General features: G+C 57.7%; 1 protein-coding gene across 1 annotated transcript; it reads right to left on the bottom strand.

Moving 5' to 3' along the window:
• Window positions 1-860: 860 nt before the first annotated feature.
• On the bottom strand, window positions 861-12,380 carry VOLCADRAFT_103414 (uncharacterized protein). Its single transcript, XM_002947274.1, has 19 exons — window positions 12,306-12,380; window positions 10,866-11,663; window positions 10,357-10,527; window positions 9,687-9,835; window positions 9,308-9,374; window positions 8,913-9,008; window positions 8,522-8,581; window positions 8,001-8,117; window positions 7,493-7,516; window positions 6,383-6,561; window positions 6,157-6,177; window positions 5,693-5,819; window positions 5,328-5,448; window positions 4,660-4,814; window positions 4,099-4,200; window positions 3,702-3,774; window positions 3,165-3,298; window positions 2,467-2,520; window positions 861-1,952 (listed from the first exon to the last, which is right to left on the bottom strand). Exons 1-19 carry the CDS (start codon window positions 12,372-12,374, stop codon window positions 1,509-1,511), a joined length of 2,961 nt encoding a protein of 986 aa, XP_002947320.1. The 5' UTR covers window positions 12,375-12,380; the 3' UTR covers window positions 861-1,508.
• Between the last annotated feature and the right edge of the window lie 251 nt (window positions 12,381-12,631).

Genomic DNA, 12,631 nt, shown 5'->3' with positions numbered 1-12,631 from the left:
ACAGTAGTGTCTCCAGACCAGACCATATGACTTGAGTGATCTTGACTGATTGGCAATGGTAAGGCAATCGGGAGGTAGCTAGCTGCGCCTAAATAGCACGCCGTCGTGCGAGTTGATTTTTATCAGGAATTGAAGCTCAGGTGGAACTGCGAAAGGGGGAATATGGCTAATGTGGTCGCTGCAGGGATCTTTTTAAATCAGTGGGGCGAGCTGTGGCGCGGCGCCACGGTACGCGGCCGGCCTTTACCGGGAAGCTGCCAGGGCAATAACGGCGGCAGCTTCTTCCGCCTTGTTGTTATTCATGTACTTAAGGGTTGTAGCAGTGAAGGAAGAGACTGACTGGAGATGTGGTGTGCGCGACTGAACTGGATTGAGGCCATCAATCAGCTTGCAATGCGGCAACTGTGACCTTCAAGAATTAAATTTTACGGAGGAAATGCAGCAGCGCGGCACAAAGGCTCTTTCCGGTGAAACGTCGAGGACACCATTCTAGGGTTATCCTAATCTGCGGGTTGGACTGTAGCAGCTGTCAGGTGCTGTCAGGAGGCAATGGTCGGGGTCCTCGAGGTGATGGGTCGTTGGCAGGTCCATGGTGCAATTGAGGTTGTTGGGTGTGTCGCACTTGCGTAAAACAGCGGACCAGCTGCCGTGGGGCTGAATGCCGCATGACACGACCGACATCTGCAGGTGGCGTGTGAAGCCGGCGAGCCGGCCTCTCGTGACCTCTAACGCCACAGAGCGTTTTCCGCTCGGTCTCTGAATGCCTGTACTGTACTGTGGTGCAGTACAGAAGAGGTCTTGCAAGTGGCCAGCTAGCCTGCGGGTCGGAGAGATGGGCATAACAAGACCCTAGTAACCTTGGTTTCGGTGTCGTTATTTCTCTGGTGCCCTCTCAAAGCAGCCAAAGTATATAGTTCAAACAATCCAAGGCCGTTCAGAGGCGGACCCGGGACAAGAGTCCACTCCTCGCCCCGTACGGTACCGATAAGCGCAATGCCTGCATCCCCACCTGCTAATCAAGAAATGTTCCAGCGTGACCTGCGTGCACGACTCCGAGCTCCGAACTATTATAGGTCATCCTAGCCTCCTCTATATATGCCGTACATACGTCTGCTTCAGCTCTGGGCCCTGCCGTGGAGCAGTGTGCTGCGTGATGCACGCCAGTTGTCTTCCCCCAAATCCCTTGGTAGGCCGCAGCAGGAGCCGCACCTCAGATGTTCAATCCGTTTAAATCCTGCAGGTGTGCAGTCCTGCAGCCTGGCCAGCAGAACAGCATGCCATGTCAACAGCACGCACACGCGAAGGTACATGTCTATCCGGAAACTGTAAGAAAAAGCGCTGTTAGAACACCAATCACAAACACAAACAACACCGATAAGCGGCCATTCCACGCCGTCGAGCGCTGTGTGGCGCAGCAACCGTGGGAATGCCGTGTGCCATTTCGCGACCGCAAAGGAACAGACACAGATGGCCAACCCGCATCTCAAGACGGAGTCTCCCGTCTGCCCTCAACGACGGCTCTTCTTAAAGTCATCTGCATCGTCGTCGTCGTCGTTTCCGTCGTCAGCCAGCTCCGCCTCCTCCGTGTGGCCTGCTCGGCCTCGCTTTTGTCCTGCCATGGCGCCTCCACCTGGACGCCGTTCGCCCTCGACCTTGCCGGCCACCCCTCCCCCACCTCCCCCTCGCCCTGCAGCCACCCCTCCACCTCCGGGTGCAAAGTAATCGGATATGCGGCGGCTCCCAGCCGCTGCCGCTGCTGCCTTGCTACCGCTTCGTGCCGCTGCCGACTTGCTGTCAGAAGTGCCGACAGCCCGCGTTTCTGCACGTTCATCGTTACCAAGATCGGAGCCGGGGCTGGGGCCGCTCCCGTCAGCGCCACCAGGCAGCGGCGGAGGAGGATGGTTTGCAGCCGCATTGGTGCCCAGGTTGCGAACCTCCCGAGTCGTGTCGACCTGAGGGGGCGGGGTGGGATCAGAGTGTGGAGATGTGTACGCGTGGCACTTTGAGGCTGTGAAGGTTGTCCTCCTCAGGGGCAATAGCCCACGAGCCTAAAAGTCGCAATACGAAGGCAGGTTCTTGCAAGGTATAATACATGAACGGAAGTACACGTATGTTGCAATGGATCATTTCATCAAAGAAAGCCCTAGACCAAGCCAATGCAAGGTCTAGACGAGCCAAAGGCCCATAGACCTGCAACGCGAGTTCAAAAAACAAAAGAGTCGGGGGAAACTATTTAGCCCGATGGTGAGAAAGAGATGACTTAGTCCAGGGTTACGCGCCTGGGCAAGGAACGGAACGGAACTATGTTCAAGAGGCATGAACAAGTCACGAGCGGAGAGGCCAGCTAGGGTCTCTACATCCCACGACATGGCCTCGCCGTAGCCAGTATCCCCACAGCCCTCTCCGCTTTGCCGCCGTTGCCTCCATGACAATTTCTTTATCGCGCATTGTGGCGGCGCCGCGTACCTTGATGAACGCACCGCTGCCGTCAAGTACCTTGCCCACATCACTCAGCTTGTTCTGTGTGGAAGTGCAGCAGGACAGGGAGAGGGAATGGACAGGCAGGCAGGCAGACCCGGCTGGTCGGTTAAGTAAAGCGGAAAAGGCCCCGGCGCACTGCCACCTTCCACCTAACAACCACACGTAGCCAACGGTCGCCTTCTCGCAGCTGATGTTCCTAAATGGAGAGTATACAGGCACCAGACCGGCAAAGGGACACCAGCAAAGCCGCCGCCGCAGCAGCAGCGCGCTCAAGATGCAGGCACAGGATGATACACATGGATTGTTAGACGCGCTGCCATAGCAGCTCTCAGCCCTCCCCGCCAAGATGGGCAGCCGGGTTAGTCGCTGCCCTGCGGCTATATCCATCCATCCCTCCAACGACACCGGCTATGGTTGCATGCTGCGAGCAAAGGAGCTGCTGCGCCCCCATCCCCTCATTCTCCTCTCCCCAGCGGCCCTCCTGCTCACGTCCGGTTTCGCGGAGTGCGCTGCCTCCTTCGTTTAATATCCTATTGCTGCAAATAGAGACCTCCCGTGTACCCCGGCCGCCCGCAGCACCCACCCTTCCTCTTTCCCCTTCTTGAGGGGAACACACCGCCTCTCCCATAACCACTGTACAGTTGCCGCCGCCTGCCACACAGAAGACACACGCACACACGCACCTGCAGCGTGTCCCACATGAGCTCGTCAATGGAGCCCCGCACCAGGAGGAAGTGGATGTTGACGGAGGTGTGTTGGCCGATGCGGTGGCAGCGGTCCTCCGCTTGCTGGATGTCCCCCGGAACCCAGCTCAGCTCTGTACATGACAGGTAGGGGATGAGGCAGCATATTGGAAGGGACGGGGGGCGGGTTCAGGGCACGGCAGGCACACAGCAGAGGCTTTGGCGCAAGGTGCATGATGCAGAGCCAGTGCACCGTGGGCATGTTTGTGTCGGGGGCCCGGGGAAGAGAGGAAGCCCACTGTGCCATGGCGTTCTCGTGCCAATGTAGGCCAACGGGCCAATCTGTTTTTCTTAAAGTGAACTGAGCCGCAAGGCATTAGTGCTGGCTAGTTAGTAGTGTTGCCACTCTATTACCGAGCTAATAGAGGCCCATCTTCAGGTGGCGCAAATTGGTCATGTCGGGCCCCGTCGTCGTGCAGCTTCCGCATGCCGGTAGCGCTCACCCCCTCCATCACCCCGTCTAAGTTCCCTCCTCACCTGCGAAGACCACCAGGCTGGATGCGGTCATAGTGAGTCCCACTCCTGCAGCCTTGATACTCAAAATGGCCACCTGTTGGGTGAGCGGGGTAAAGGAGCCGAGGAGAGAACCCCAGGCATGCGGATGGGGACAGACGAGCCACAGACAAGTGAAGCTGATACCAGGCGGGTGGGGTGGAGACGGGGCCCGGGGTTGGGAGCGAAAAAACAATAGTTCGGCGAGAAGCAGGAAACATCCAGATAAGGGGCGTGCGTGCGGTATGTCTGTGCGTATGTCTGTGTCCATGTCTGTTCAGAGAAGGTTGAGGTGACCCCGAAGGTGGAGGACGGGAGGGAGGGAAATATTTGCGCGGTGTGGTGCGGTGTGGAGGTCCGCATCTTTTCCGCGTCCACCCACCTTGACATCTGCGTCCTCCTGGAATTGCTTAACGAGCCTGCCGCGGTCATCACCGCTGGTGCCGCCGTCGATGCGAATGTAGCGTGCCTTCAACGACTTGACCTGCGCCGAACAGAACACAGCCGGGAGGGAAGGCAGCCGGGCAGCTGTTCAGCTAGGCGACTAGGAAGGTGGGAAGGTAGGCACTCGGGCAGGTGGGGCCGCTTTTCTCCACCTCGTTGCAGCCAGCGGAAAAAAAGGCAGGAGATACCGCGGAGTGCAACGGATCGGGTGCCAAGGAGCCGAACGCCAATGCGCCATCACGCTTGCTGAAGGTGGATCGTACAAGTCGGCACTGGACAGGGCCCACCACATTCCCCTCGGCCCCCGTCACCGCTTCATCTAGCCCATTCATCCACACTCGACCCCCTCATCCAGATCCAGCTTTCGTCAACTTAAGTTTCTACAGCCCCTCTCCCCCTCCAGAAAAACTCTGAAAAAGCCTGAAATAACTCTTCAACGCCTAAAACCTCCTCCTGCTCTGCCCTTCCTCCCCGCTGGTAAACTCGCCTTCTCCTCCACCGCATCCAGCAGCACCTTGTGGTGTGCGAACAGCAGGAACTTGGCTCCATCCGCCTCGAGGAGGTCCGAACAGTACTCCGCCACCGCCGTTTTCTTGATCTCCGCAGTATCCCGCCAAAGCCTCATGATGGTCTGTTGCTGCTCGTGAGACACACCTGGGGGGGGGAGGGGATGTCGGGGCAGAAAGAAGGGGTCCCCGGGGGCCCCAAGGTAGGGGGAGGTAAGGGGGGAGGCGGGCGGACAGGAGCATGGCATTACATATGCCTTATCAGCTATTATCAGCATCAAAAGTACTTGCAAAAGGGCAACGAAGGAGCAGTACCCGGTCTGAAGGGGTTCCCATCGCGGTGATGCAGGGGATTGGGGCAAGGGTTTGGAAGCCATTTGAAGATGGGGAACAGGACTATTTTTGGCAGTTTGGGGAGGTAACGGAATGGGGACAGCGCAGAGCGGAGGTGGCAGGTTCGGAGGAAAACTTAAATGCCTTTGCATGCATCTTCTGCACGGGGCACTGGCAGCGCAACCAAAGAAGCGTATACAGATGGTAATAACAGTCAAAAGGCACCCTTTCCCTTCCCTTGCTTGATGCAGCAAAAAAGGATATCATCATTACCATCACCATCATCATGATCTCATCAGCAGCAGCAGCAGCAGCATCGCGCGCTCACCCGCCAGGCCGGATGCTCCCCCGGCCGACATCATTGAATTGGCCACCGCCCGGATGCCCTCCAGCTCCCGTTTCATCTTGCCTAGTTCCCGCGTCTCCTTGTCGGGCAGCCGGATGAAAACCTGCAGCCGGGGGATGGGGGAGGACAGACACACAGACACACGGCACACCTTCGCAACCTCATTTGCGCAGATACAGGCAGGTAGCGAGGGCCCCAGGCAGGGTAAAACCCTTGAGGCCCCCACATCCCCTCCTAAGCACACGCCCTCAGTCAGCCAGCCTGCCAGCCAGTCGCAATCCCGATTACCCCAGCTACCGCGGCCACCGCCAACGCCTTTCACTGCTGCAAGTTTCCTCCCCACGCACCTGCTGCCTCTGCTTGGCAGGCAGGTGCTTGAGCACATCGGCCTTGAGTCGGCGCACCATGACCACTCCCTGGAGCAGCCGGTTAAGCTCCGTTTCGTTCTTCGAGCCGCGAAACTTACCAGGGTGCCTGCAAAGGTTTTGCATACGCGTGTGAGGGGTTGGATGTGTGCAGGGTTGGATGCGTGCGGGGTTGGGGAGAGATCAAATATACAAAATGTAAGGAGTCGACTGCCGAGGTCCGAAGCACGACGTTCAAAGCGTATGGAAAGGAGTGAAGAGTTTCGGGAACGAGAGGCGGGCCCCAGGATATGAAGTAATGACAGGGAGTAAGTATGGAACACACGGGCGACAGGATGATTTTGAAAACGAAAAACATGGAAACGTATATAGGACCTCAAGCTTGGCCAGGCGCTTGAAAAAGGTGTGCTAGTGTTATTGTTAATGGTGGGAGGTCGCGTGCCGACCTGGACTTGATGCCGCAGCAGCTGTGAAGGAGGTTAAGGACGCGGCCGACGAGAGTTGGGAAGGCGGATGCGGGGGGGGCCCGGTATAGAAAGACCGAAACATAGACCGGAGTGAACGACCAGGGCCCTCCTTCCCATCCCTTCTGTTCCCAGCCACCACCACCCAGGGGAAGAATAAGGGGGATCCCGTCGCTCTGAAACCCCGGCACTCCGCATTTAGTCTCACATGAAATCTGGAACGCAGTAACGCTCGTTGAATGCGTTGGCCTTGATTCCCGCTGTTGGGAACAGCCCTTGCAGCAGCGGCACCAGCTCGTTGGGTTTGGACAGCGCGGGGGTGCCGGTCAGCAGCACCGCGTGACGAGCCTGCTTGATCAGCGGCAAGGCGGCCTCCGTGCGCTTCGCCTGTGAATGCGCATGACATGTGATGGCATGACAAACACCAACAAAAGCATAGGCAAAAAATCGACATAAGGAGGAATTAAAAGACGAGGTGGAACGGGCGCACGATAGAGTGCACGGCGAATCTGGACGTATGTAGGTGGGAACGAAGGACAGAGTCCAGAGGCATGACCCGCAACCAAGGCTCCGGTGGGGAGTGAGTGGGGAGTGAAGTGAAGAGAGGAGGAGGAACATGTAGAAACACTTGGGAGAGGGAGGGAGAAGGCGAGAAGGGAAGAGGAGGAAATCCTGGAGGGGAATGGAGTGGGGTGCGGAGGGTAAGGGAGGTACGACGTCCCGCCTGGGTCCCGGCCTGGTAATCACAATAAGAAACTCTTAAAAGCTTATTGAAATTTGTCAATAATAAAAAAGGTACATCAAGTAATGAGTCGATCAACGCAGCTAAAGAGAGATGCGGGTAGAGGGCGCTGGAAAGGCGGGTAGGTCATGGTACAGCCCGTGCGGAGACGCACATGCGCGTATGCATGGTAAAGCCAGGAAAAGCCAAGGAGAAAAGGCGCTGTGTCGCGCAGCAGGCGGCAACCGTGGGAGATGCAACACAGCCAACACAGTTGGGAAGCAGTGCTGATCTCTCGTTATACCCACGTACACATCTTTTTTGGAATGCGAGAGGAGGAGGTACTACGGCCCAGGGGGCGGAGGCCGGGGGAAGTGGACCCAGAGAGCGCTTTTCCCCTTCAACACCAGGCCCCCATCCGCGCATCCGACGCCGTGGCCGGACCTAAGGGTGCCACCTATCGTAACGCAGCGACAATCGACACCGAGCTATCAACACGGCCCCCAAATGGCAGGAGGGAAGGACCGGGAAGCCTCTGCTGATACCGGGACTTCCGGCGCCATCCATCTGATACGTGGTACTGGGTCGCGCTCCTACCTTGCCGTTCTTGATGTAGTGCGCCTGAGTTCATGACGTCAGGGACATGACAGGGGGCAGGTTTAACAAGGAAGCGGCGGCTGGAGGGAGGGGGATTGATTGGCAGATGTTCAGAAGGTGTGTAGGCGGTGTGAAAGTGTCCGTAATCCAGAAAGGTGAAAATCGACATCCAGGTCAAGGTGGCGGGACGGGGTGCTGCTCTAGTATGCCGAATGAAGGAACGAAGCAGGAGAAAGAAGCAGGAAATTGAAGAGGACAGGGCTCTCGAGGGGAGCATTGTCCTGATTGTTCTTGAGGACCTAAGACTGGGTGCCAACAACTTCGGGTATGGCGCTCGCTGTAAAATACCTATTGCTATAAAAATTTTATAAATCCTATTTAAACCTGAATATCTTTGAAATCATCCATCGAGGCATTCCTGTCCTACGGCGTTCGTTCCCTGCGTTCCTCCTCGCCCCCAGGTAAAGGGTGCTCATCCCGGTGTCCGTAAGTAAGGAAACCCTCATACCTCGTCCAGGACCACCATCTGCGGCTTGAGCTTCTGGATTTGGTCGCCTGCCCGCGACAGCGTGTCATAGCTGATCACGACCATCTTGGGCTTCGCAGAGGACCAGCTACCCCGCAGCTGAGGAGTGTGGGAATGTTTGTTTGTTCGGGGAAATTATCTTTTTCCAGCCCTAAAGCTCAGCCATTCACTCAGCCAGGCAGACAGGCAACCAGGAAGTCAGATTGATGCGGCTTAGATACCGCGTTTCCAGTGCCCGGGTGGCCCGTCACGCCACGTTGCGATTACACGGTATGGCAAGGTTTGACACCTCTGAACAAGTCAGGAGGATGCAATCACGTCCCGTGTTAGCCCCATCATACGCCCACACACTACCAAAGCTGTGTTCCGGGCAAAAAGGCCCTCGTTCTTTCTCTCCCTCCGTTCCCCCCTGCCTTCCTAATATACCCCAGGCCCCACCGCGATACAACACAACGCTAACACTGTTCATTTACAACGTCATGCAATAGCACGCAGCCACGCACCGTATCAACGTCCTTGGGCGAATTGATCAGAAACACCTCCTGGTCCGTGAGCTTCAGCCACTGCAGAGGGATGGCCGCACAGGAGAGGCGCCGCATCGTCAGCGGGGAGCGGTCCGGGTGGGTAAGGGTGGGAGAGAGGCGGCCTCCCACATGCACAGTGCCACAGCGCCACCACACAATGCGCCCCGCGCCCTGCGCGTCTTCCAGAATGATGCTTCTTCACCCCAGCCAATACGGATGCGGTCCGCCCCTGCACGTCGTGGACTGTATGCTGCTTCCTGTCTGTATTTCGATTTTATTTGCTTCTCAACTAAATGCACCCGACCTTTCCTCACCCCGGCTGCTCTTTTCCCGTCATCCATCATCATCCTCCGCCTACGCACCTACTCACCATGAACAGCGCGTCAGCCCAGGTCTCCCTCAGGGACTTGGGCACTACCACCAACGCCGGCCAGTCCTCAGCGTAGCATTTGAGCAGGCAGCAAGCCTACCAAGCCGCAACGCAGCGCGACGCATAGGGGTTAGAGAAGCAAACCCGCCGACTCAGATGGCGCAGGCGGGCGGAAACATGGGCAAGATGCTGCGAGCAAGAGAAACTGCCTTTCAGGGAGAATGGGGAAGTAGTAGCAGAGCGGGAATGTGCACCAAAAGGAGGAGTGTTGCGAAGGGCTGTCACTTGTTTGGCGCCAATGCACCATAACGGCGCGGTGCGTGATTACAATTAGCAGGCAGGTAGGTAGGCAGGTAGGCACGATGCCGTCCACTATTCGTAATATCCCCCCCTACCTGCACGGTCTTCCCCAGTCCCATCTCGTCTCCGATGAGCGCCCGGCCGCCCAACCGGAGTGCATGCCTGCGTGGGGATCAGGGCAGTGGGATGGAATCGCTCTGATGGGATGGAAGCAGCCCACGTCCGTGACTTGTCCAAGCAGCAATTACCATGTTACCATGCCGTGCCTGGTGCCACGGCCACCACCCCAAGTGTGTTCCTCTTCTCAGCCACACTCCGTTGTCCAAGCTGCTGTAGCAGTGGCGAATCCCGTCGCGGACCCCTGGCAATGCCCCTCACCCAACCTCAGAAAAAGGGGGTTTGCAGACGCATTGCTTCTGACAATTACCCCCCACCCAACCCATCCCCCATCCCATATGAGCCCCAACAGCACACCTGACCCCGTCGCGCTGGAAGGGCATCATCTTCTCGTCCAAGGACTGCTCGCCTTCATGCGCCCGACGCATCAGCTTGTCGTATTGCCGTTCGTCGTTCGTACGCGACGCTGCGGCTTCCAGCATGTTCTTCACGAAGTCAGGCAGGGTCTGTATCGGGCGGCCCGTTGGGGACCACATAGCAAGGTTCACCCATCACAGGGACAGTTGCATAAAAATACCCTAGACAAACAGATGCAGATGCGTTGAACATATCCACCAAGTGGGTTTCAGCGCCGCGTGAAAGGCACCTCCCAACACCCCACCTGCACCATGTGCGAGCTTGCACGTCATGGAAGAATCCACGCACTGAATCGCGGCATCCATAGACACCATTCCCCAACCCCCCTGACTAAGGAGGACACATTTTGCAGATCTGCGACAGCTCCTCTGGGTCACATACCCTTGCACATTTCCGCCTACGTGCCTCCATGCACCCTGGTATGACAAGACCACCTCCCGCGCCTGGTGGGCTTCCAGAGTCCCGCCTCGCCCCCACCACACACATGCATTTGCTCATCTTCTACGCTCCCTGCTCATCTCCCCTCTACCCGAATCCCCTAGGACGTTGCGGCATCCAGTCACATTCAGACGCGACCCATGAGCTGGTCCGCTTTATGTCCCCTGCTCACCGGCTGCAGGCTGACCACCACCCTGCGCGTCGCCAACCGCCCGCCGGTCAGGGCCTCCATGACGTGCCTGTACTCCGACAGCGGGAATGTCCAGCCCTGGACCTTGTGGTCGTAGCCAGACGCGCCCCTGATGATGCCGAACACCGCCTTCAGCGCGTCGTGGAAGCCCACCTGCGTCAGAGGAAACCTCCACCTTCACCATCGTAAGCTTCAGCTTCAGCCACTAATGTAAGCTGGTAGTAATGGTGATTGGGCATTCGCTGCCACCCTGAGCACTGGTGGTCCTGGTAATGGTCCCGAAAAACCATTGGTGATAGAGGTCGAGATGGCCGCACACGTTCATGGTGATGGATGCCAATACACCGTAAGGTGCCAGGCAGGGACTGCCTTACAGTCTTAATCGCAAAGCGGAACCAACAAAGACTTTTTGTGGATTGTGTGATATTACTGTTACGCGAGAGCCTCTTTTAGGCCCACAGCACTGCGATATGCAGTACTGCTGGACGCACTCCGCGTGTTTCTGCATCCGGACCGGCCACCGGGCTCCCCTCCGGGGTGTAACCGGCCTCCTTGCGACCCAAATGCGACTGCCGCGGCGGACCACGTACCCTGACAGCGAACCTTTTATTGTCCTCCAGCGACAAGGTCGCGGTGAATGTCGCCTGGCGAGATGATGATGATGATGATGGTGGGCCAGCTGGCTGCGGTACCCCACTACTAGCAGCAGCAGCAGCACCCCCTCCACCAACTGATGCAAGGGCACCATCACGCGCCGTGCCTGAGTTGTCGCCTGCCGCTGCTTCTGGCTGCTGCTGCATCGGGGCTCGCTGCATCTGTCCTTGCAGGTGCGGCTGAGACGGGTGCTCCTGGGCTTTCAGGAAACTTCCTGGCGCTTGGCGAGTTTGGTGGTGAGCCAGGAGTGCTGTTGGGGCTCCAGGCATCGGCGGCTGTTGCTGCAGCTGCTGTGTTTGCTTCAGCATCGGGTTCTGCGCGGGAAACTGCTGCTGCTGCTGCTGCGGAGGAGGAGGAGGAGGAACGTTTTGCACCCACGCCTGTTGCTGTTGCTGCGGCGGTGGGTTCTGCGGCCAGGGCTGGTGCTGGCGTGTTTGCTGCGGTGGGTGCTGCTGCCAGAGCTGCTGCTGAGGGTATTGCTGCAGGGGAGGTTGTTGTATCAGCTGCTGTTGCAGCTGCTGCGGTAGCGCTTGTCCTTGCAGCTGCTGTGGTTGGGCCCCCGCGCCAAGTAGAGAACCCTGGCCCTGCTGCGGCTGCTGTTGCGGTGGGGGCGCTGCTGGACATGTTTGACGATCCTGTTGGGGAGGGAAAACCACTACCGACGCACCGTGAAGGGGGTGCTGCCTTTGTTTCTGCTGCTGCTGCTGCTGCTGCTGCTGCGCGAGCGGCTGCGGTGGCAGCCGCTGGTTTTGCTGCGGCGCTTGAGCGGGCTGCGGATGATGCCCTGGGATCATCGATTGCTGATGTGACTGCTTGTCTTGTTGTTGTTGCTGCTGCAGTAGAGGCTGCGGTGCCTGCCCGTGCAATAGTGGGTGTTTTTGCTGCTGTGGCAGCGGTGGCGGACATTTCTGGAAACTAGTAACAGGCTGCTGTACATCGCCGAGATTTTGGTGCTGGTAGTGCTGATGACCACCGCCGGACGATTGAACGCCTGGAACCCCGTGAGTAGGAGCGTGTTGGTGGTGATGCCACTGCTGCCGCTGTGCATGGTTACAAGGTTGCAGCGGGTGGCCATGCGAGCTGGCCCCCTGCTGAGCAAGGCCCTGGGCGACCTGTGGTGCCTGATTGTGTTGCTGCTGAAGAACCGGCGGCGGCTGAATTCCAGCAGATGCCTGCGCACCGTTGCCGAAGTTGTGACAAACCCTCCTTATGGTAGGAAAATAGCAACGAGAGGAAGTCCGACCTCAAAGAAAAGCAGCACAATATCTATATTGTACCTGATGTTTTTCAACTAGCTTGTCAAGGTAATCGAAGTCATACTGATCTGCATCGTCATCGTCCAGCATCCCGCTCTGCGCGGCGAAAACTTAAAATACCAACAGCTCAGAGGGAAGCAATTCTATAAAATCGCGGTCATGCACTTAGGGTCACACAGCGCTTCATGAGGCCGCCATAGCATAAATGCTGCGCCTGCTGGCCGGGAGATGCCCAAACTGCCACACCGGACCAGCGACCAAGCCTTGTGAGACTTTGTCACGGCCTTGTGATGCAAATAAAACTAGAGGAACGCAATGCTTGTCAAAGTATAAGCAGCAAAAAGGCG

This window comes from Volvox carteri, assembly GCF_000143455.1.
Source record: "Volvox carteri f. nagariensis unplaced genomic scaffold VOLCAscaffold_6, whole genome shotgun sequence".
NCBI classification, from domain to species: domain Eukaryota; kingdom Viridiplantae; phylum Chlorophyta; class Chlorophyceae; order Chlamydomonadales; family Volvocaceae; genus Volvox; species Volvox carteri.
This window is presented reverse-complemented; position numbering and strand designations above follow the sequence as displayed.

Excerpts from the sequence above, each read along its gene's own strand:
- VOLCADRAFT_103414 (XM_002947274.1), bottom strand. The coding sequence starts at position 12,374 with ATGCTGGACGATGACGATGCAGATCAGTATGACTTCGATTACCTTGAC. Across the intron at positions 8,118-8,521 it reads CGCCCAAGGACGTTGATACG|CTGCGGGGTAGCTGGTCCTC; the intron begins GTGCGTGGCTGC and ends CACACTCCTCAG. Across the intron at positions 3,299-3,701 it reads CAGCCTGGTGGTCTTCGCAG|AGCTGAGCTGGGTTCCGGGG; the intron begins GTGAGGAGGGAA and ends TGTCATGTACAG.